General features: G+C 41.9%; 3 protein-coding genes across 3 annotated transcripts; 1 reads left to right on the forward strand and 2 right to left on the reverse strand.

Annotated features, from left to right (window-relative positions):
* The first annotated feature begins 2190 nt into the window (after positions 1-2190).
* On the forward strand, positions 2191-8746 carry LOC118403241 (ZP domain-containing protein-like). The gene is made up of 9 exons (XM_035801846.1): positions 2191-2290; positions 3025-3189; positions 3863-4125; positions 4626-4698; positions 5207-5757; positions 6047-6444; positions 7188-7290; positions 7724-7838; positions 8397-8746. The coding sequence occupies exons 1-9, from the start codon at positions 2239-2241 to the stop codon at positions 8555-8557; spliced, it is 1881 nt and encodes a 626-aa protein (XP_035657739.1). The 5' UTR covers positions 2191-2238; the 3' UTR covers positions 8558-8746.
* Positions 8747-8811: 65 nt separating this feature from the next.
* On the reverse strand, positions 8812-14088 carry LOC118403242 (ras-related protein ced-10-like). Its single transcript, XM_035801847.1, has 6 exons — positions 13921-14088; positions 13451-13514; positions 11772-11961; positions 11136-11198; positions 10495-10636; positions 8812-9887 (listed from the first exon to the last, which is right to left on the reverse strand). The coding sequence occupies exons 1-6, from the start codon at positions 13982-13984 to the stop codon at positions 9745-9747; spliced, it is 666 nt and encodes a 221-aa protein (XP_035657740.1). The 5' UTR covers positions 13985-14088; the 3' UTR covers positions 8812-9744.
* A 375-nt stretch (positions 14089-14463) lies between these two features.
* Positions 14464-25055, reverse strand: LOC118432804 (lachesin-like). The gene is made up of 9 exons (XM_035844424.1): positions 24948-25055; positions 20149-20327; positions 19034-19169; positions 18483-18624; positions 18080-18213; positions 16947-17104; positions 16302-16434; positions 15565-15606; positions 14464-15164 (listed from the first exon to the last, which is right to left on the reverse strand). Exons 1-9 carry the CDS (start codon positions 25006-25008, stop codon positions 15043-15045), a joined length of 1107 nt encoding a protein of 368 aa, XP_035700317.1. The 5' UTR covers positions 25009-25055; the 3' UTR covers positions 14464-15042.
* Between the last annotated feature and the right edge of the window lie 745 nt (positions 25056-25800).

Raw genomic sequence — 25800 nt, forward strand, 5'->3', positions numbered from 1 at the left:
CACTCGCAACATTTGGTGGCAGCGGTGGGATGTGTTACCCTAGCTCAGCTACTCACAACATTTGGTGGCAGCGGTGGGATGAGTTACCCTAGCTCAGCTACTCGCAACATTTGGTGGCAGCGGTGGGATGTGTTACCCTAGCTCAGCCACTCGCAACATTTGGTGGCAGCGGTGGGATGTGTTACCCTAGCTCAGCTACTCGCAACATTTGGTGGCAGCGGTGGGATGAGTTACCCTAGCTCAGCTACTCGCAACATTTGGTGGCAGCGGTGGGATGAGTTACCCTAGCTCAGCTACTCGCAACATTTGGTGGCAGCGGTGGGATGAGTTACCCTAGCTCAGCTACTCGCAACATTTGGTGGCAGCGGTGGGATCTGGTTTTGACGACTATTAAGAAGGCACAGACAGGGATGTCCAACCAGCCCATTGCCATTCATTGTTAATGGCTACACATACTTAATCTCTAACAGACTCCTGCCTGGCTGAATAGTAATAGGGGACTTTGGCTAATTAAATATGTTAGGAATAAAAGTGTACATGTATTAGATGTTAACTGGCCTAGAAGTGAACTGACCGGTCGGTGGGATAGCTGGATAGACTGCAAATTCTTCTCTTTTGTCATCCAGCTGACACGTCTGGATGACACAACCTCCGCATGTTTCTCCTTGAAGCAATAATTATCTGACGGAAAGCCGGTGTGTTTGGACTGTTAACAATTCAAATTAACTGTCTTTATTTTTAAACTTGTTATCTCTCCAGACTTGGGAACTATTGTACATTGCATTGTAACAAGTGACTGGTACCGATGCATCAAAACACGTTCGATCAGATAAAGAGAAAAAAAAACTGTTCGGACTATAAAGGATTACCAAATGACTAAGCTGGCGGACGTACCAACTAATTATAAGGAGTATCAAATGCCAGCTCAGAAAAAGAACAAAAAATAGTCATGCCTTCAAGTACCAACTTCAAACCCCAACACACAATCTTTCCCCATTTACTAGTGCATTAATGTGATAAAGGGGTTCTATCACAATTTTCACTAATAGACACAATCTTTTTCTGTTTTTCTCTTACTGGTGAATTAATGTGTCTACTAGTAAAAGAAATGTAATAGCACCCCTCTATCACATTAATTCACTAGCAGGAGGAAAACGATTTTGTGACAAAATGTGCACCCTCTATCATATCAATTCACTAGTAAAAAAATAGTAAACGGTCTAAATTTGTGTCTACTAGAGAAAAATGGGATAGCACCACACAATAATTCACCAGTATACAGACAATTATTGAAATAATAGTTAGAAAACAAGTTATCACAACTTTTTCAACTATCGCGTTTTCTGTCCTAAAATATTCAGGGCTAGATAAATGTGGTAAAGTCTGGAAGTCTATAATCGAATCTGGTAATGTTGAAGCATCGTCATCGCCAGATAAGCATATATGGATTTACCGCTATATCTGCAAAGGTTAGGTGTGACCAGTGGTCCAGTGTAACAACATCAGCTGCTGCGAAGTTGGTGTCTTACGCAAAAGGGTGGCTATACCGGCTATACAGATACATGGAAAACAAATGCCCAGGCTATGCATGATATACAAAAAACGTTGAAAACTGCATTCACGTAGGTCGTACTACTGTTTGTTGTACTATTTTCAGTGAGGTTAGTACAGAACATACCATCGTTAAGGGTTAGCAATATGTATTTGTAAACCTATCAATGTTTGATGTTTTTGCATTTGTAAATATGCTAAGGTGGTGTTTAGGCTGCTAACCTTCTAGGAAACTCCTGTTTCTTGCATTTGCTATATCTATTGTATTTGTTTAAATTTCTGATGTTGTATACGTATGTGAATGTCCTTGTAAATTTGTGATATGTCTATAATGTGTCAAATTTGAAACCACAGGGAAGAAAAACCCTAGGATATGGATTTTAATCCCTAGCATGTTTTACCATTGGGAAATGCATTTACACCTATATCCTATGTGCAACATTTCAATTTCAAAAATAGAGACAACAAACATGAATGTTTACATGCCAACCGTTGCTTCCTGTCCTTCAGGACAATCTATAGATACATTTTGTATCGATGGTAATATATGCATAGCGCGGTTGACAAAGTGACGAAATACACATTTTGGCATCAATAAGAGCAGTGTCACAAGCGACAAACAACCAGTCGAGCATTTAAAGTCGCGTACAAAGCGTGTTGCGGAAAACAGCTCTACATTAGTTTGAGATGGGAGTTTTGAAGATCGCCTTTCTCGCTGTGACTGTTTTCGCAGTCTCAGGTATTTGAATGATGTATTAAGTATCCATTCTTATTTTAGGATTACATTTTCGGAGGGTGATCGCGAGAAAGAGTGGACCTAGTCCGGGCGACAGGCCTGAAATTGTCATGAAATACATATCGTATGTAAAAACGCTCTTATAGTATTTTGTAGCGACTCTGGTTAGTCACTTGTTCCACTAGTCTACATTGTTATATTGTACTGTCCGTATTCTTTTTCTTATTTTTCATGTTGCAATTAGCCCTTGGTCAATATTTTGGAAACAATGCGTATAATAAGGTTTTTAATGTTTCATTTGTAACGCTAGTTCACTTTCATCCCGTTGTATATAAGAACAGGGTATTTAGAGATATCAAATAGACAGACTGTGGTTTCAAACTGCAATATTTTGAAACTTGTTACAATTTGAAACCACCGTCCGTCGGTGACTAAATATCCCTAAATACCTACAACAAGTGAACTAGCGTTAGTAGGTTTACTGTCCAGCGTTCTGTAAACAAGGTCGACGGAGTTCGTCCGAACATTTAGAGTGGCACATGTGTTAATTCCAGTGTTGGAAGTAAAGTGAATGTTTTTCACCAACACAGATGAACTTTCATGCTAAGGTTGACTGTCTTCTGTTGTGTAACAGTGGGGTTCAAGGACTGCTAAACTGACCATGTCAGCCTTTTAGCGTAGTGGTTTAGCGTCCGGGTTCGAATCCCGATCTTACAGTTGTTTCTTGTTTTTGAAAGTGACTGGACAGTTTTGCAACTTTGACCATGGGTTCTGTGGCTACATCAACGACCCGTTGGCGCCCATGAGATGGGAAGATTTCGATGGGAACAGCCACGGGCACGGACATGTCCAGGTGGAGGGCAGTGGTCCGGCGAGCGACCACTCGCACGGCACGGATGGAGGTACTTTCTTTCTTTTCTTTTCTTTCTTCAGGCGCTCACCGGCCCATATGAAACAAGACAAACATGAAAAACATAGAATATGTATAAGCCAGCATTTTAAAATATCCTAGAAATATCATAGCTATGTACAGAGGCGCCGCCAGAGATTGCTGAAGAATGAATTGCGCTCTACAAGTTACGCTACACACGACGCCACACAATCTTTGCTAATCCACAAAATGCTTCGAATCGTTCGCTGAGAATCTTCTCCAGTCACCGGACTTCCGTCACTGGGGCCGGCTACCACAAACCCGTGGGGATATCACAGGGAGAGTCGCAAGGACCAGCGACCAACTAGACTCAAACCCTGAACTGAACGCTACAAACAAAGTGCAATACCATACATGACATCCCTGCTGAACAATAAGAATGGAAGTTAATGTTAACAAATCGATTGTGTATATATAACGTTGTATGATGATTTTATTGTATTTGTAGCGCAGTGGTGCTGTACAGCAAGACCGTACTTCTGCCTCTGGTAGCAAGTGTCTTGTCTTTATTATGAACAAACCATTTTGATTGATTGATTGATTGATTGATTGATTGATTGATTGATTGATTGATTGATTGATTGATTGATTGATTGATTGATTGATTGATTGATTGATTGATTGAAAACTTCCATCCTTGCCAGGCCACGGGCACGGTTGGTACGCCCAGTCCGACTGCGCGAACAACCTACCGGGCGATGAAGCCAGGCTGGTCGGCCCGATGATCACGGGCACCGCCGTGTTGGACTTCTACTACACCATGAACGGCGGGGACCTGGACCTGTCCGTGTACATCCTGCAGGGCGGGCAGATGGTCCAGGTCTGGAACAGGCAGGACCTCGACAACCCCTTCTGGCAACACGGCACCCTGCCCATCAATCCACCCGATGTCTTTGCACCATACCAGGTAAGGCCTAGGTCCCAATTGCCAACCTGGGGCCCGACCGGGATGTTTAAAGAAACGAAAAATCAAAATGTATACCTAAAAATGCACACATATCATGCATACCCATGGGTTCTATTTGGACATTTTGTGTATTTTGATGTCTTTCATATCGTTCTTGTCGCTCCCGAAAGCTGCCCGTCCGGGCACGGGTTTGGAAATGTGGCCTAAGCCTCAGGCCTACGTCACATTTCCAAACCCGGGCCCAACCGGGATGTTTTAAGCAACGGAAAATTTAAGATGTAACGTTTCACCTAGAAATATGCACAGATCATGCTCATGAATCTCATTCTGACATTTTGCGTATTTCAATGTCTTTTATGATATAAGCGCCATTTGATCAGGCTATGAAAATTGAAAAAAAGGAACATGCTTCGCCTCATATCAGCATGGCTACCTTATATTCTACTGTTTGTTGTGGAATGTTTGTTTGATGATATCGTCGTGTTTCTGTTGTTTGGCAGATTGTGTTCGAGACCGTCCGAGGCACAGACCCGCTGTGTCATGTGGCTATCGATGACGTCACCGTCAGCATAGGTAAGCTCCCTGCACATACTCTGTTTGAGTCTTTGACGAGACCGGTGGGGCTAGTCTCCAAGCAGATGCTTGGGTATACAACCATAACATGTCTTTAATGGTCGGGATTGTGTGACAGGCACCATCCTGAGTAATGCTACGGTTGCATTTGCACCGGTATCTTTAGGGGATGTAGCCCCGGTCGGGCTCTAAAGCCATAAACTGTGGGGGTACCTCTCGATGTGTTAACGATTAGGTCACGGCGTCTGTTTGTCGCCGGGCCCTGGGTTGATTTTAATTGTGTGTTAAAGAAGTCCCGGGACCCGGTTGAGCCCCCAAATAACCAGGTAACCGTAAAATGTCCCACATGGGGCTACTTAGTAGTTACTCCCAAAAGTAAAACAAAAATAGCCCCTAAAACTATCCGGCGGGGCCGCTCAAATTGTGACCATAGCATTAGCTGTCAGCTGAACTCTACTTCTTTTGAATAGTCCAGCTAACAGACAAACATCACTAAATCCTGTTACAGTCGCCCTACCAACGGGCAACCCGCCTGTCATGACCACCCAAGCCGTGGTCACCGCTGCGCCTGAGACCGCTGGTCCTACCGACGCAGCGCCGGCCACCGACGCCGCTACCAATGCCGCTACTGACGCCGCGCCAGCAACCGACGCCGCTACCAATGCCGCTACCGACGCCGCCACCGACGCCGCCACCGACGCCGCCACCGACGCCGCTCCCGCTAAGCCTGAGACGGCTAAACCTACCGACGCTGATACAACCCCTGAACCGACCACAACTACAACCCCTGCACCCACAACAACAACCACAACTACAACCCCCGAACCTACAACCACCATGCCAACAACAACCACAACTACAACCCCTGAACCAACAACGCCCGCTCCCGGCATGACCGTTACCTGCAACTCTGACGTCATACAGGTCGTCATCCTAAGGAGTGAAACTAACCTGAACCCTGACCAGACCTACCTGCTCGACTCGTCCTGCGTCCCCACCGTCAACGACACCCACATGGTGTTCGAGACAGCTCTGGGCGGCTGCGGAACCACGCGACAGGTAAGATCCGTAGTGAAGGTTTCTAAATGCTATTTCCGTACACAAAGAAAAGTTGGTCACTCCTCTGGCCCTTCTCAAGTGGAAATGGCATGTCCCGAACGAAAGAGTGACGTCAGCAACACGTCAAAGGTTCCGGGCAGTTGGTATCGGCCCCCGTCTCTGTTGACAACTGGTTGAAAATATCCGGTGGGCTCCTTTTTCCAATTATGACCAAAGCATTGGCCGTCCTGATCCCGGTAAAGTTCAATATGTATCTCATTTTTTTCGGGTCATGTTTTTTTTTCCACAGGAGACTGAAAACTACATCATTTACTCCAACGCTGTGGAGGAGAAAGCCAACATTGCCGGCAGCGAGATCACGTTCGGGAGCTTCGACTTCCACTGCGCCATGTCTCGTGAGAAGTTGGTGACCGGGGTGTTCCAACCTTTTGCGGGAAAAATCATGAGCCGGTTGGTGTACGACCCATTCGCGTTCGGCGAGTACGACATCGAGATTAAATTCTACCAGTCTAGCGCTTACCAGACAGAACTGGCGTCCCCTGTCAACGTCCCCATCGGAGACACCCTCTACGTGGAGACTCGTCTGACGTCGTCGGACTCGAACCTGCGCATCAGGGCCACGCGCTGCGACGGCACCACCACCACCGACCCCACCAGCCATCCCCAGTATTACGTCATCGACAACAAGTAATCGAACTAAGTACATTATTGTAGCCCCCATAGTAGGCTCTCTGGTGCCTTTGTCCGTCTTTTTTTTGCTCATAATACACTTTTGCTGTCCATTTCTTTTTTGTACGGGGACAATGGTCAAGCGACCTAGTACAAAAAGAAATGAACAACAAAAGACGGGGAAAGGCCCCAGAGAGCCTGCTATGGATGATATCATTATTGTACGATTAATAAAATGTTTCTTGTAGTAATTTCGGTAGAGTTATATGTGGTTGACCAACTTAACTAAAAAAGCTTTGGCTGGCCTTTGTTGAAATTTAGTGCGTGGTTATGTATTGCCCTATGGAAGAAATTAGTAGAATTGGGGTCCCCAGGCGACTTTCCGCTGTACTGCAGCACAAATTACGGTTTGTTATCAGAACAAGCAATGAGGAGGATTTTTGTGGAATACATATACAGCACTTGTGCATTGGGACCAGATGGGCCAGGACCCCATGTGTGGTGGGACCTGAGCTAGGCCACTCGCTACATTTGGTAGCAGCGGTGGGATTTGGTCCTTACACTTGTACGTGCGAATCGCTGATTGGTATCCCTGTTACTTGTTTCGGCCAGGCGTACCACGGACATGGAATGTTTTTGTATAGCATTAGTATTTATTTCAAGTTCATTTCCTTGTCAAGAAATGCGCCATGCTCTTTATCATACGAGGCGTAAAACAGTACCTTTCAATCATTAACTTGTGTCCTTATTACTTATTTCAGGTGTCCTACGGACGGTAATGTGGTCCAGCTGCCCTCCCCATCCCCGGCGGTGGAACGGTTCAGCATGAAGGCCTTCCAGTTCCTCTCCGCTGCTGGCTCGCCGGTATGTGGATATTGTAAAGCCATTTCTGCATTGTGTGTAGTTGTCATGGCGATTTTTTTGATACCCAATAAGAGGCAGAACACATGCACAGAGAGAGAGAGAGAGAGAAAGAGAGAGAGAAAGAGAGAGAGAGAGACAGACAGACAGACAGACAGAGGCAGAGCCGAGACAGAGAGAGAGGGAGACGGAGACAGAGCAAGAGAGAGTCAGAGACAAACAGAGAGAGTGAGAGATTCGTTTGTCAAAATAGGGTGTATATAAACACCTCGAGATCGTCGGAAAAAAAGGTAAATACTAGTATCCAATAGGAAAACATTAAAGACATGTCAGCAGCTGACTCATATTCCTGAAGAATATTGAACTTAGTATAGTACAAACCATTGATATATTTTTATGACGTTTTATCTGCATGTTGTATTTTTCCACCCGCCAGCACTACCTCCACTGTTACGTGCTGGTCTGCAATGCCTCATCTCCCAACAGCCCTTGCGCGGACACCTGTGCGAGATCTGCGCCCAAGGCACGCCGGGAAGCCCCTAACTCCCAAGGTATGGTACCGGAGTTTCTTTTAGGTAGGCGGACACCCTCAGGTTGAGGGGCTACAGTTCCGCTAAGTTCATGTTGCCGGAGCAACCTTCGTTTTTGCGGCTCCGACTTCTGACGACGGTAAATAATAACATTAATTTCTTCACTCGTTTCGTCAAAGCCAATCTGTTGTTTTAGGTCATAAAAATGATCGATCGTCAAGAGAGAAAGAGGAAGGCAACGCATGGGAGGATAATACCTGACATTGGCAGTTTTGTCGTGATTGGAAAGTAGTTAATTAAGATGGGCCATCTTCTACCTGAAGGCTGCTCTCTGCTGGTTAGGAGTTCCATTCTACGATTGTTCTAGAAAAGAAATTCATTCGTCTATATGAAGTTCTGCATCAAGCGGTGACATAGGTCAAGGGATGTAAGTTTCTCGTTTGTTGATTTGGTCGCTTTGCAATAGGGGGCTACATGTGTTGAATGGCGGCATCGTTTCAAAAATGGTTGTAACTCCCCTTGGAGTATCCTGCGTAAATCTCTTTGTTTGTAATGAATGTCTATTTTTCAATGTTACAGAAGTGCTCCTGTCGGTAGAGGTGCCTGTGAAGAGCGCCAAGCCCAACAGCTTCCTCTTCGGAGCCGCCGCCATGGCTGCAGCGGTGGGGGTGATTGCGCTCGTTGGAACAGCCCTCGCCGTTCGCCGTTACCGAAAGAGCCGTCACCCCATCGACTTGTAATCGCCCGAAAAATGCCTAGCAATATCGTTGTGCTGGTAACAAGATTGGCTCTTTGCGCTTTTAAACCTTCCTTATATATAACTGTAGTATAGAAACGTTAAAGGCATTCGCATGATAGATTTACAATCTATTATGCAATCTGTACTTGGAAATTAAAATTTAAATATTTTCTTCTGTTGCACAATGGTCTGCTGGTCTCGTTGTCACATTGTTATTAATGCAAAGTTTATCGAGTGAGTGAAGGAATTATGTAATTCATTATACATATATATTGTACATTCATGTCCTACTCTATGGGGCTAATTTCAACTATACATACAAACATACATACATACATACATACATACATACATACATACATACATACATACATACATACATCATCATCATCATCCGGGCGTGCTGGTTGCACGGACGGCCATGACTCTCTTCCTCCATCCTTTCCTATCCTCCATAGCCTTGGGCAGTTCCTCAGCCGAGCAGCCAGAATCATCACAAATGATTATAATACATACATACAATACATACAAGTCGTAATGAAGAACACATGTGTAACAAAATGCCGTATACCACTTACCGTGACATCATATTTTCATAGGAAGAATATATGTACATCATACTACATGCCTTTTGTTTACTACCAAAAGCAGAGTTTTTGCTAACAGAGGAAGCGAAATTTTCCTGAACGTGTTAATAATGTACTGGTCATTACGTTACATTGCTTCTGTCCAAGTCCAATATTGAGTGAGACACTATCTCAACACAGGCTATACTTTTAACACTATATTGCTTGTGTAATATCTTCAAAAGTCTATACATGTGTATAAATAACAAATGCTATTGCACTGGGCTTCGTTGACAAGTGGTAAATCATTGATTAGATCATACGATAAAAGAAGAAACTAAAAAAAAGAAGATTTTCCCTTACCAAGATTTATATGTACTGTGTCACTTGCAATTGTATTAACAAAATTACCATGGACCTATTTACAACTGAAGCTTCTGCCAAGTAAACAAATAACGTTAAAGCTAGATTGAAGTTATCCCCAATGTCCCCTCGTCCCATTTGTGTGTACTGTTGATTGGTGAATGAGTTCTCTGACAGTACGCTGATTGGTTATTAAGTTCTCTGACAGTACGCTGATTGGTTGATAAGTTCTCTGGCAGTACACTGATTGGTGAATGGGTTACAGAACGCTACATAGTGGAGAACTACTCTTCTTTGCCCGCCGTCTGTCCGCTGTTTTTTGTAGGACCACACGGATGGCACTGTCGAAAACGTCCTTCAAACCGGCTTGAGTCAAAGCCGAACATTCTGCGTACTGGACAGCTGTTAAAACAAAAAGAAAGGAAATGAAACGTACATGATTTGAAAAGACTAATCCCATAAGGCATGTCAATGAAGGTTAGACATCCAGGCAATAAGATACGCCAAAAGGCAGTTACTCAAGCAACCGGATATCATATGATTCCAAAATCATATTAGTACTTTGCTTCAGTAACTGCTTATTGGCGTAGTGCCATAAGGCGTTTTCACATGACATCATAGGGACCCAAACATGAAAGCGGACGCTTTTTTTTCATGTAGTATTTCCGTGAAGCTATTAGTATTCAAGCGAAACTATTAGTGTTTCAGAGAAGCTATTAGTACTTCAGTGAATCTATACTAATTCCAGAGCGCTACTATCATCTACCAAGATATGGACGGATGCATCGTCTTGTATTATTGAACCGTACCTCAAGCATTTTCGAACATCGAGAGATCATGTAGCCACCTAAACTATGAAGCTCTATGAAGTCTGTATAGCTCTTATAAGAGATAATACTGAAATAATCGAGTCAGCTACCGCCCCCCCCCCCCCATCAAATAAAAGCCAGTGATTTTAGATGTCTGCGAAGGTGGTTAGCAAAAATAGCATTTTTCGATAATTTTTTACCGTCTATTCCCTTCGCCATTGCCATTGCTTCATCCTGCGTGACCATGGTCTCTTTTGAATTTTCGTCATCCCGGAGGTCGCTCTTTGTCCCCACCAGAAGAATGGGAACTTCAGGTTCGTGCCTCGATAATTCCGGCTTCCACTGGAGCAAAACATACAGCAATACACAGACTGTTTTCACGTGGCGTGATATAGTCGTATAGAGACACAAACATGGAGAAAAATCGCGTGGATTAAGTGTAGCACAACGACCTCTCCGATCCCGGTGGGGACACCAATTTTGAAGGCCAACGCAGTGACCTTCTGATCATATCTAAGATAACATATATTTGATATAAGTGTGCATATTTTAAAGAAGAGAATTTCAGAAGAATATATAATGTACATAAAAACATGCCGATAAATTGTCAAAAAGTCGTTTAAGCTTGGGCTACTGTCTATTTGTCATCATTTTTAGTATTTTCACCGTAATTTTCTTGGATAAAACATGAATAAAAGTCATTGGCAGATGTGGTGGCCATCTTGGATTTTCGGGGTCATGCACCAAAACGAGGCAGGTGAAGCCTGTGTCATGCAATTGGACCTCTTGGAGATTTTATCGAATTTCGAAGTACTGTATAAACATTCAAAACGTAACTTACCCTCGCTTCAACGTTTGAAAGCGACGTATGACTGTTAACAGAAAAGCAGACCAGAAAAATGTCCTGTAAAGAAATGGAACAAAATTTTACACTAAATCAAAACAGTAGCAGAATACAATTTGATACAACGGGAAGAACTTTTCTAACGTCGAATACATCATTCCTATTTGCTCAAAAATGTCTAAATGTTCATTTTTAGTTGTTCAATTAGTTCAATCTCATGATAAATCAAATACTTTATAAGAAACCCTTGTTATCAAAACTTCTGACCGTTTCCAAAATCATATCCAGTTGCTTGTTATTGTTATTTGGCATATCTTATTACCTGGATGTCCAACACACAATTATGAAAGTGCTGGAGGAAAAAGTTAGACTAAAAGACCGCAACATGCTGGCCGTCATGCTAGACAGACATGTCTGGAACTGTAGCTTGACTTAAATAATGCTCCTAATGGTATGGCCCTACAATTGCGACCCTGTGGGTCATTAACCTCAGCTAGCAAGAGAATGTGTAAACACAGACTATCTGGAGCAGCATAATCCGTGAACCTTGTACAACGAGGATGAACTGAACTTAACTGTCTAACCTTCATCGGCGTATAAAAAAACCCTCTCGGTGACTTGGAATGAACCTACCGTGTTAGGGTAAGACAGCGGTCTGAGTCTGTCGTAGTCCTCCTGTCCGGCGGTGTCCCACAGTCCGAGGCACACGGGCGCGCCGTCCACCATGACGTTAGCGCTGTAGTTGTCGAACACGGTCGGGACGTACTCCATGGGGAACTCGTTTGCCGTGTAGCTGATCAGGAGGCACGTCTTACCAACGGCACTGTGACGAGAAAACATCAACATTAAAGATTCCCATACTTTGAACATCTTAATGGAACAGATAAAATTCTATTTTTATTTATCTTATTCGCATTCATTTTCTGAGCATGGGACAAGAAGCTCACAATGAGCTTATGGAGGTCTTCTGCTCTGTGTATTACATACAATGACGATCAAAAGTAACAAAATTGAGATTATAACGAAACGTATAACTTAAGATGACATGAACATAAACTAAGTCATTACGCAACATAAGAATAACAAAAATACTAACAACAAAAACGGGCTAGAGCGCATACAAGGTTGGCATTGCCAATCAATTTCAAATCAGATTAATTAACTCTTCTGGTCATTTTGATAAAGTTGAAAACATAGTCAAAGATATTACAATTTATCGAGTGTGTAGGAAAGGGCTGCCCATAGTGAGAAGGGTGAAATTTTATTTTTGGTGCGCCTAGATAAACCCTGTATATCAAACATTATCTGTCCCTATATATACACTTGTACAAAGAAGCGAGAAGATGTTGACCATCCTGTTAGCTTAGCACCTTCAAAAAGTCAAATTGTATCTTATTGCTTTTCTACATATGTCTTTTATCAGTGACATGTACCTAGCCCGTCGAGGCATGAATATACAATAAAGGTCTTTCATTTATGAATTAAGGGGGGCAACGGGAAAGTAATGGTAACAATAACATAATAATATACAACCGAAGGCTACCTCAAACCAATTCTCTAGGAAATGCATTCATGCAATGTTTGATATTCTTTCAACGCGATCGTAATGCTCCAGCCCCTGAGGCGTCGCCAAAAAGAAGGGCAAGAAAATACTAGTACTTCTTTCTTGGAAGGACGCCTATATTGTCAATCATTCTGATCACTTTTCCACATTTCATTTACTACGTGTTATTCAGATGGCTCAGCAAAACTTGTTTTGGAGACTATTGTGGCTGAAATATTTATTATAGCCGAAAAATATCAAACAAAAAGGGCAAGCCTGGGTGTTTATTATACTCAAACTTGTAAGAACCACTTAATCATTCAGACGCACATACAAAGCAAATTAAACTCTATTGTTCGACCAAGGCCAATCGTCTTAGTTATCTTTCTACCATCGACGTGAAGAAATTTTTATTCTTATAAACATCTTTGCGATCTTTTTTGATAATCACAGGGTGTGTACATTGTCGCACCCCCTTTGCTACATATCTATGGTATCAATCTTTTCTGTGAACTTTAATGTCAGATTTAATCGCGAACAAGAGACGGGGTTTGATCTTATTATATTTTTTTTCATTTAAAAGTCTAGCTTTGGTGCGAACTGCGAAGCAAAGATTACAGCACAGTGGCGATGTGTTCATCCTTTGTTACGTATGGATGCGGTCTCAAGCCGCCATGTTAGTTTCTAGGGCTTAGTCGGCAATGTTTACTACAGTATCATCGTATGTATCTGTGTTTTTGCTGAATGATAAACAGATATTAAAACTCACCCATCTCCAACGACAACACACTTTATATTCTGCATGGCACGTCCCTTGTTCTTCGACCCTGAGCCTTGAATTTGAAGAAAACGACAGTGACAAGTCGGCAGAAGGCACATAGACTAGAGGTCGATAATTCGGTGAAGGATTACAGTACAGGTTGTTGACGTTACGTTGCTACCAACAAATGCACATGGGTCACGCCTCTGCCAATTTACTTAAGTCCTCAAAACCATTTAGTGTTAGCATTAAATGACACAGCTTTTGACCAGAGATTCTATTACTGAATAACACGCATACAATAGTTGCTGACAGCCCCAAAAGATTTTCGTTTGTAACATGAGTGTGTGGTTCATACATAACATGTAAGACGTTATGTATACTAGTAATTGTTACAATATTGATTCTACTGAATATCGTATTTGGTGTAGAAATATTGCATCAAATTCATCTTGGGATCACAGGAAATGACTACTAACCTTCGAATTCGAAGCCAAAGTTCTGTCCGTTTTCCAGGCAAGACTTGTCCACTACAGCACTCATGGTGCTAGCAGACTACATGACGTGTTTTCCTGTTCCTATAGACACACAATGGCTGTCGAGCGTGACAGGTGGACAATAGAGCTCATCAAAGGGAAAGGTTTACCTGAGACGATTCCATTGGTACTGGGGTACAGGGGTGGACAGCACGGGTCAAACGTAAATTCCTTTAATCCAAGCAGATGTAGGGTCAGGCCAATTCATAAGCATAAATGCCAAATAAAGAATGTCGTGATTGTTCTTCGTAGAAAGAGATATTGTTAATTGGTTTTAAATGTTAGTCTTCTGTATCGCTGATACCTTTATCCGCAGGTGAACCTATATCCGTTGTTTAGTTCCAAAGTTGCCTGCTTCATTGAAAAGGAAAATGATTAAAATACTCCGTTGCAAACTTCCTATTGGCAGTTTACCTACATGTACCACTATTTTTTTTGGACATTGAAGAACAAGATTTTTCAGACATTGAAGGACAAGGGTTAGGATAAGGGTTAACAGACATCATTTATTGATAGAACATATTGCTTTGAATGGGCTTATCATTTCAATCTCCAAGACCTGAATTTTCATCGGAAATTCATATATTACACAACCTGTCAATGTAGGCCACTAAGCTCTTTATATCTTCTACTTACTTGCACGTTATTTATCGTAAAATATCTATTTTGAACCACAATCAACACTATACTAGTAAATATTACAAAGTATTCAGTGCGTAATGACAACATAGGGGGTTGTATCATTTGTTACAAGCACATGTGTCGTAAATAGTAGCTAGACGGTAATTCTAATCACACAAGCGTATATATGGGAAAAGATATTCTATACTGGCACATTCTAAGAGAAGCTAGCTTTTGGTTATCTCATAATAGCAACAGTCCGAGGCATGGTGCGGAACGGTCCTGATGGTGAGGGGCCGAAACTTCCAGGTGGTGAAATAAATGTCGAACTGCCTAGGCGCACAACTGTGTCGATTGATAGCTACCAACACGACATAAATCTAGAAATTGGTAAAAAAAACAACTGGCTAGACGGCAACAAAATCAGACTATGGCCGCCCCTAGTCAGAGCCGACAGACGGTGAGACTGAACAACATGGCGGCCAGATAGAGGAGGATGGATGAAGTCACGTGAGTCGAACCGCCAATCGGCTGAACTACGTTTCCCCTGGTCGCAGGATTGTCTCCTATCGGGAAAATGATAGAGATATATAATATGATATATAATTAAAGTTCATGTCTAGAGATGTTCTGAAAATCTTATCATGTTTCTCCGAAATCATGTTTCTGATAAGACTAGTAACTTAAACATATGTATTTGTAATATTGACATTCATACAGAGTTGCTAGAATATTTCAACAATGACGTGGAGAAAATAGAAAATGAAGTTTAATGTGTTTGAAAGTTACACGGAAGTGTTAAGAATAAACTCCGAGTTTAAAGTGACATAGTCTGAAATGTGTAGGGTAATAAGGTTGAGAATGAAATGTCCGTAAGTATGGATGGTCATCGCATCTTCCTGTTCTTGTGTCAAATACTAAAATCCCTTTTTCGGTTTCGACAAGTGGAGGGACTCTGTCACTGACCTGTCCCGCTCTGGCCCATGTTGTCAACGACACCAGGCAATGCTACAGTACAAAGTGGGGGAATAGTTCATGTAACTTGTACAGGTAAAGAAAGTCTCCAATGGGTTTCCATTCCATTGCTCAACAATGGTAAATCCAAATGAACAATTAGACCAAAACGTTGGCAAGTATTTTGTGCAGAGCTCACAGAGCAAAATTAGATTTCAAATTTACGAGACAGCGTCTCATGTTGTTTGGGTTCATTATTTTGCCTCATTGAAAGCGCGTTTATTTAGAGCAATATTCTGCTTGACAAACTCAAACTTTGTTTCTAGTTCATAAAAGAAGAGCGAGGCGATAGTAAAAGCTTGATCACCAAAGATAGCATGAGGAAAAAAAAGCAAAATGATGAGATTACAGCTTTGGGAAATAGCATGGAAGCGACATCTGGATGGAATTTGTTTGTGAAAAGATTGGCGTCCCCAAGGTAGGTACGTTAGCTTGGGTACCATCCGGATAGTAGATCGCTCCTATCTTCGCTTCTGCCTGTTCGAGCTAGCGCTTGAACCCATTCCTTTTAATTCGCTGATGTGTACGGACCAATCAGAGCCCTCGTCCAAAATTTGGACGATTCCAGGCGTTATGATTAGAAATGTCAAGGTTCCCAGACGGAATGGCAGAGAAGCGACTGTATATAGTGTATAATAAACGTCGGAGCGAATTATTATCCGGATGGTACCTAGGCTATAGATACGTACGTTCCAAGACTTGGTCAATGACGAACTTGGCGCTGTCCAGTTGACCAATCCCGTTCGCCGCTTCACACACGTATGTCCCTACGTCACTCTTCTCTATCCCGTTGAATATTAACGTTCCCGCCAACCTGTTTTGCTAAAGAAGGAATCAAGTTGACTGTTAGTATTGTCAAACGCATATCATTAACTAATCCTTAACTTACAAAACGGCACTACTAGCATTGATAAGGGGTGCCGCAGTTGGCGCGTGCGCACAGACCCCACTATGAAGCTTTGAACCATTGAAAACAATTTCTAGATGAGATTGTGGGATGAATCATTCGATCGTTTCCAGAACAAAGTTATGATTTGCAGTTTATAGAACGACCAACAGGGGGCGCCGCCGCACATTAGCCCTTGCTTACATTGGTGCAAGTATCGAAACTTCGAATTCACAATCCACATACCCACAATTCATCTCCCTCCCCTTCACTCCCCTTTTTTTTAGATTTATAATATGTAACTATTATAAACAGATTTAGAGTACCTGTAGCCTGACTAAAATCGCTCTCCTAGCGGCCGACCCTACAGTTGCCATCAACTAGGACTAGGAGAAGGGGGTCATTAACCCCATCTAGCGAGAGATTGTTTTAACACAGATTACCGTACCTCTACCCTGGGCTCCTCAGGTATGATGCCGTCGTCCTCGCGGCGCCAGGTGAAGGTTGCCGGCGGGAAGGCGTCGGTGGTGCACCGCAGCGTCACCGTGTCTCCCTCCCGCCACGCCCAGCCAGGGTCCGCCTGCAGACTCGTGCTGCGTGGGGAGTCTGGGGGATGGATGATGTACAAACTGTTAGAACAAGACCATATTGGACACGTCCAGGTCAAAAGTTGGTCTGCAGTACCAAGGTCACATACCAGGGGGACGAAAATTGACATCCAACATCTACCCACAGACCAAATATCTTCGGAATAATCCAGAGGTTCTTGAGTTATGCTGACTAAAGAAAATCCGGAAACAGACAGACAGTCAAACCCAAAACTTTATCTCCATTAAAAATGAAGACTCATCTGTGTTTGTAGAATCCATAGTTGAATAGTTAACGCATAGTCTCCAAACAGATGTAACGTTTTCTCTGGGGTGAATGACCAGCAGAGAAGCCGGGCAATTAGAATAACAACTCCGCCCCTGAGGCATTGCTAAAGAGTTAGCATCTTTCCTGAACATCTGCTTTGCGATCAAATTACCCGACTATCATCGCGAATTATGACGAATCCAAGATGGCGGTACAAATATATTTCATGACAGGGCGTCCTTGGAACCAGGCAAACACATATGCCGACACTGTAAACTGAGCTGTACAGGTAGGTAACGCTATAGATGTACATGTACTATCATCCCCTGTTGTACAAGGTACTAGATCCTGCACAAATTGGATAACAATGTTCTTTGTACATGCAACAAAGTATTCCTTTACTTGTATGCTGACTGACAGTACGGTGGCCGTCTTTCAACTTTGTCAGGGCGATAGTAACCTGTTCTACACGCATAGTCAATCACGTTACGGCACTTTACTGCGGTAGGTAGTAGTTAGCATTGCTCTGAGGAAGAGCATAGATGGTCATCGAAACACAAACATTTTGTTGTGTACAAAGAACTCTGTTATCCTGTACCTACGAAACTATTCAAAACTATACCAAACTTCCTCAAATCCAACTACCAACAACGGTATATTTGAGCTATGTTGTTGTTGTTATTATGTATTATGCTATTAGCTATGTATTATGGAACATCAACTTACACCAGAGCTCTAGATCTGTGAATTCTCTGACAGAGTACCCCACGCCGTTCCCCGCTGTGCACTTGTACTTGTCCACGTCTTCCCGTGTGGCGTTCCGGATACTCAGCACGCCAGTGTGGGGGTCAAACGTCATTCTGCAGAACAAACGGAAGAAATAAACATTTTGTCATCATAACAGGCTATTTTCCTCACCATCAAACTACACACAATGATATACAAGTGTTACTGTCTCTATGAGCCCATTAGTGACACCAATGAGCTCCCATAACTTTCTTGGCGAAACACAAAGCCCGAATGTTAGAAAATAACGAATTTGTTCGTTCTTATGTGGAAGTTTCTGATGTTTTGATTGTTATTCAGAATGCCTTTTTTCGTTCCTAGTACTCAAGACCGATAGCATTACCTATCGGTCGGTAGGTCCCCGGTTTCCCGCTCCCAGGTGTAATTAGATGGCGGCCGGCTGTCTGCGTAGCACGTCAGGTTGATGTTGTTGCCTTCATAACTCGGGTATGGGTGAACTACGATATCCATCGAGGACGGACCGTCTGTACACAACAAACAAATAAACAAACAAATAAATAAACAACAACAACAGACTGGAAAGTTTTGTTACTGACATAGACAATCTTATGATACTTCAGTACAGTAAAGGGTCTTCTTCTCTGCAGTTTACGGCCCCAAATTCCTAAATATTATTGTACACGTATGTCCAAACAGGTTGACAGATTCCATTTGCTTCAATAATGTCTTTAACTAGCTTCAACTAGTCTATAAACATCATCCTATCAGTCTTAAGGGGCTTGAATGTGTCGTCACTACGTCATGTTATGTTGCAATGAAAAAATAGCCCACAAACTGACTGGTATTTGGGGCTATTCAACGACGTTAAACTGGATATACTGGTATATCTAGTTTTACGTTGAAATGAATTCTACTGGAAAGTTTTGTACTCACATGCCACGATCAGCTCCACTGCCCTGCTGGCCAACTTGCCGTCGGCGTAGATGGTGTGCAGCTCGTAGAAGCCGGTGTCATCTTTTGTCAGGTCACGGATTCTGATGGAGACTGTACCAAAGAGTTCTGCACGGTCCTGGAGAGGAGAGATTGACGTTATTGTGAAGAATAATGATAATAATAATAATGATAAGAAACCAACTGTCTATGGGTGTATCCAAAATACAGGCTTACTTTCTAACGATCAGTGACAATGAGAAATCATTCCTATTATCAAAATCAAAGACCCCACACATTATAAAAGAAGTGGGTAAACTCGTCTTCCACTGCCTAAAAAGAAGTTAAACCCAACAAAACGAGTATAATGTACAATGTATAATGTAGCGCAATATAGTCATAGAATGTAGTTATTATACGTGTTGTTTGTACCTGCAATTAGCCTCCTGGCATGAACATGCAATATACATATATATTGTTAAGAATAATGGGTAAGGATAATGGCAGCTCCATAGTCTTTTTTAAGGCTGTAAGGGTAGTGGCAGTGGCACTGTAGTTGCTGTAGTTATACCCCTGTCACATTATCCATGGAAGCGTATCGTTGGAAGGTCGGCCATATTTAAGATCGACAGAGGGTTGCGCGTATTTTTCACCTGAAAACCGTGTCCCAGCCATACTTTGTACCCTGTACATGGGTTCTATCAGTCTATAGAGTTCAGCTCTCTCTTTCTTGTACAAATTGCATTCTACTACAAGATGATGTCCATTTTCTAACTTATCTAGATTGCAGTATCTACATATTCGCTGTTGTACTCGTTAACATTTACCTACAGAAGTGGTATTAAGTATTTACACAAACCTGACATTCACAAACCGTGAATAATGTCAACAACACACAGTAGACACACTGATACTCACCAGAAATATCTTAACACAGAGTAGACACACCGATACTCACCAGAAATATCTTAACACAGAGTAGACACACTGATACTCACCAGAAACATCTTAACACACAGTAGACACACCGATACTCACCAGAAACATCTTAACACACAGTAGACACACTGATACTCACCAGAAATATCTTAACACACAGTAGACACACCGATACTCACCAGAAATATCTTGGTTTCCCCATTAGGATTGCGCAAGGCTACCGGGGCGCCAGTCTCGGCCCTCACCCAACGTTCTAGAATCACGTCTGGAATGTCCGTGTAGTTCCACACAAGTTCTGCGGTACTGCCCTCTTCTGCTTCTATCACTACGTTCGGAACGACTATTTCTGGATTGGCTGCTGAAAAGTGTACGTTGGAAATACATAATTGATCACTGCGAGAAGTGATACTATGGAATTAAAAAAGGTATCAAAAGTTATAGCGCACATACAAAGACCCTGCGACAGCAATTGATTGTGGACAGTTCTTGGGATAGCTGTGATCAAGGAAGCTATGTTGAACCAAGTCCTTCTCCTTATAACCTCCTTGTTGGTTTTGTCGATTCAAAAACAACTGCTTGCGACGGTAGAATGTTGCCATGGCTCTACTCTCCAAGCAGGGATTCGGCTGTTTTTGAGGTATTTTCGATCGTGCTCGCCGAACCTCTGCTTGGAGAGTATCATAGCGCGATTGTCATTCATAACCGTTGGCTCTATCATAGCCTTACTAATCGTATCGTGGATTTGACTTCGTAATAGACTATGTACTATCTTTATCTTTCTATATACTAATTGACTAGTTGTAGCGTTTGCACAATCAAAACATACCCGTAAGCAAACAATATACAACTAAGGAGGTTAAAAAAAGGATATTTTAACCTCCTTGATACAGCATACAAAAGCGAAGCATGTACATTTGCCTAACATATTCAGGTAGTGCTTGACATTTTTATCCATGTCATAAATGTGTCGCTTGACTTGCCATAAAGTCACATCAAGTCAAAGTTTATTGCACAACGATTGCATCACGTACAATGTATAGCAAATAACACATGTATTACTAATGTGTAAACTACCCACACTAGTGAACGTATCTAACATCATTACGCAATACAAAATATAGTGGCATAGTGTGCTTCGAACACATTGTATTTGCAAGACTTCTTTTTCTGTATAGCATTGTTTGTCTAGAAGATACCGCATTCTTTTTGGTAAGGCTCTCCAAGTGACCAAATTTCAAAGGCGACCAAAAGTCACAATTGTGTGACGCTTGATTTTATGATTAGAATATGATGTACGATGTAAAAGAACGATTTCAAAAGACAACAAAACGCACAAAACGCAAGAAAGTACGTTCTTCATAAATGAGATCTGTTGAACTATCTGTCAAATCTTTGGTAGCTCAGTCGCTGGCCGCAGCTTCTAGTGGAAATGGGATGTAAAACATCATAGTCTACTTCCTGTTGTGATATTTTGCACGTCAGTGTGCTGAAGAGTTCACCTGTCTAGGTTTGAAATGTTTGCTTATTGCCAAGGACTAAACTTAAGGAGGCTGTCACTGTCTCCAAGAAGATCCTACGGTAGCATGAGATAGTATTAAAAGCTGGCAGAGGAGTGAAGCAGACCTAGGAGTGTGTTTCGCTACCGGGGCAAATGGAAACATTTTGGCTGACTACACTCCTTAGCCAGTTGGTACTATCTTATGCCATTGTAGGATTTGCTTGGAGATTATGATTCATACACAGTCGGACTGTGTAAGGATCAGACAGTGGAAGTGGATAAAGCAACAAACCCCGACTGGACCAGATGTGGTACGTCATCTTGTTTGAGGACGTTTTGTCGGCGACGAACCGCCGAGAAATCGTTGTTTACATTAGACCTGACTAATATCACGCACATCCTTTGAACAACCTCTTCGTTTTCCTGTTTGAAATCAGACACTGTCTTGTTGTTATCCGTTTTGTTTCCTTGCTTGAGTCACCGCACACACTTAGTGTCAGACGTTACGGCATGATGTCGCTGCTTATTTTGCCTTTCCAACTGCGTTTGTTTGAAATATGTTGATCCAAACAAGCAAACTAACGGCAGATTCCAATCCCTGTCGTCTGTATCTGTTGGATGTGACCTCCAAGCAGATGCAAGGATCTGTCTCATTCTAGTGCTTTACGTGTGCTATCACAACGTTAGTAGATATTTCTAGTATTGTATTGAAGAGGAAGCGAACTAAAAGATGACCGATGATGCAAAATTGGTAGTCTCCACCAGCTCGCTGGAAAATAGTAGAAATTGGTCAAATAAGACAGAAAACACGCCAGAGATGTTAGATGGCCGAGGAGTAAGTTACAGTTTGTCTCAGGCGTTACAGCTTGTACTTCTAGGTTACAGGTTACAGTTTGTACCAGTCGGCCATCTAACTCCTCTGGCGTGTTTTCATTCTTGTTTGTCCAATTTTTCTAGCTACCTGTGGAGCCTGGTAGAGGCTACCGAAATGATCTTAGCTTGAAGTTAAGGTTCTAGACTGAAGTGTCCTAGCTGGCAGCCCAACTAACGGACGCGCGTCGCCAAATATTTACCTTGTGCCACGTCTGTGTGGTGTTGAGTCGGTATTATGTGCTGTAAAGGTTAATAAATAACAGGTAGCCTTAGCGTGGCACACATTTTTACCGGCTGAGGTCAGCTGAACTTTTAAAGGTCTAGATGTTCATGGCCATGGAATGCGTGTAATAGATTAGATATTCTTAGATATTCTGAAGATTCAATATTTTATGTCCTCATGTCAGCAAATATGTCGAACGACTCAATCATTGAGATCTTCTTCAGAGCCACAGCACATCAACACATCACAAAGCGATTTACTCTGTGTGTGCGTTATATAGACACATATTGTATTCCGTTCTTTTATGCGGTATTCATCAAAAGAGGAAGGAAAGGGGGCTTGAAATTTCTATTCGTGGCATTTTTGGTTCCGATGAGTTAATTTTGTATGACTATAGATGAAGATTGCAGAATATATTTACTGAAAATTGATGATTATAGGAAATCCCTAGTCATGTTTACTTTATCAACTGCCACCCACTTTCAGAATTTATATTGTTCAATGATCCAGTGTTCCAGTTTCACAGATATGTTGTAATGCATTTGTAAAGCAACCTCATCATGTACACGTGATATGTACACGTAGTCAACAGAATACGAGCTTAATTTTTTTCCATTTTTTATATTATACTAGTGGATCCCACTCAGGTCCTTGAATGAAGGATACATAAGGAGACATTACAATTTGCAGCGCAGACTAGAAAATATAAGTTGCGTAAAAGTAGGTACAACAAATTGCACTTATACAGGCCATTTCTTAAAGCCATTATAGTAGAGTGTTGTCTATGTTTTGTGAAGTTGCCAGGTCGGTGAACATACGTCATTGGTAAGAAATGTTACTACAATGAGTCACGAGATGTAACCGTAGAAGAATGTCAAAACAACGCTTTAATTCAATGTTTAATCATTAATAATTTCACAAAGGAAGAGGAAAACATCCATTAAATGCCATTGCTTTTGTCTATTGTACAATTTACATACAATCTTTTAGATAGTCATATTTTGTTTTTCATATCATTTTTACCATTCCAACACGTACAAAATGTATTCTATCATTTATCATCGATGTAGAGCATAACTTTTCTGAAGCATTTGTGTTGAGAGTTTCGATGGATATTACGCAGGTATCTAGGTTTCCACTATTTTGATTTATAATTCAAGTTCAAATTCACCACTGAAAATTAGATTTTTTTATAACATGCCATGGTATGTGTATTCCGTAATTCGGGAAAGGAGTCATTTGAGTTTAGTTACTGAAAGAAATATATCCGCCCCCCCCCCCCCAAAAAAAAAGAAATCCTTAAAAATGTAAAGTGACAAACTATTCAACTGATGCTACTAAACCATTGGAAGTCCTCACTACGTCTTAGTTTCTTGTATACAGGTAAAGGTATGGGATAATGTTTTTGATCTAAAACTTAGTCATTAAGTTCCTGAAAAATGAATCTAAGCTAAAATTTGACCTTCAAACTGCAATGATAAACGCGACCCACACGGAGGCCGCCATTTTGAATTTGTGCAACCCAAGTCTGGTATGACAGTCCTTTATCGGATTTTCCCTTAAACAAACTGCCCTACTCTTCACGAGTTGTTCAATTCGTGTCTTTACTATGGTTGACTGGAGACAGCATAGCTCAGTGTGGGGAATGCGTAACCTGAGACTGAAATAAGAAACGTGTTGAACAAGTTCCGACCGTTGCACACTTCAGGCCATGCGTGGTTACACTGTGTGTGTGTGCATCCCAAGCTGTCAATAGTAGTCTTTATGTCTTACTTTACATTCATTGTATTACACTCAGTAAAGGTTTCAGCTTTGGAAGGATAATTGTTTAGTAGTTCATTTTGACATCGAAATCACGATTGCTCAATGTCATACCTGTCTTTTCAAAAGGACGAATAAGCGTTTAGCAAATACAGAACCGCCAAGAATTAATTGTTTACTCTGCAAGCTGTCCTCCTAAAGTCTACTATCTCTTCATCGAACCACATTCTTTGTATTGAAACTATGAATGTCCTGGAGAGCCCTGATACTTTTGAATACTAAAATGTTTGGTCAATTGTAAACCGTAAACCGTACTTCCCTTTAGAACGTGATTATTGTTCTGGACATGACATATCGAAAACTTACCACACCTACTTGTTGATTATTTGATATCACTCACTTTACTTATGGTGATACTGAGCAAAAAAGTACATTTGTACAAATAAAACACAGCTATAGGAAAAGAATACGATGGTCCCGACTTCCTCTTTCATTTGAGAAAAGTTCTGTAATGAAAAGGTCTTCACATTTCCGGCCACCCAAATACACCTGTTGCGTACTAGGTGACCAAAGCACACAGAAACAGAGACTTCTACAAAACATACCTTAAACATTGAACTCACCTTGCGTTCTGTGGAGCGATATCGTCAGTATTAGACAGCAAAGGGATCTGTAGGACGACATTTTGGTCGGCTTCTTGTGAAATCGGGCGATATGGACTTTTAACACACCGTTACAGAAGGCAGGGCAAAGGTCGATCACGTCATTGGTTGCGAGGAATTTCTTACGGGGAGGAATGATTATAAATTGCTCACACTTCTTGATTACGTAATGTGCTTTAAGGACCACATATAAATTTCTTTGCACATGGGTTTGTAATGTGAAAAGCAAACTGGTGTTTTTGAAGCATTTGTCGTTAAGAGTCTGTGAAAGGGTTGTCTTGTGGAGTTGAGAAGTTTAAAAGATCATTCCTGTCGTAAATTGTTGTCACCTGGAGTGTATGTGGACAGTATTTGTTCAGTGGGGAGTGGAACACACACACAGGAGTTGGTCAACGGAATCTTTAAGATAGTCCTCTGTCTGAGAACGAAGACACACAAAGACGGTTAGGGAGCCAAGACGCCTGCTGTGGTGGCTAGCACCTAGCCTCCATCAGGCCTTCTTAAGGAGTTATGGATGGTAATTTCGGCAAACATAGGGTGAATAATCGACTAGAACAGTGAGTTAGATGTAGGGGTAGCAATTCTAATAACTGTACAGGTAAGGATGGCTACCACAGGTGGGCAAACCTCTCTGGCAAATTATTCTCTTTACAGCCAGTATAGTTAGTCTGGTAGGGACTACCAGGAATGGTAGTGCATCTTGAACTTTACCTTGTGTGTGTTAGGATTCGGTGTACATGTTAACCAGCTACAAACAGCAGAGTCCTCGTCAAGTTTTTGTGTAAACTAAATGCCCTTTTCTTATCTGTGGTTT

This window comes from Branchiostoma floridae, chromosome 16, assembly GCF_000003815.2.
Source record: "Branchiostoma floridae strain S238N-H82 chromosome 16, Bfl_VNyyK, whole genome shotgun sequence".
Lineage (NCBI taxonomy): Eukaryota > Metazoa > Chordata > Leptocardii > Amphioxiformes > Branchiostomatidae > Branchiostoma > Branchiostoma floridae.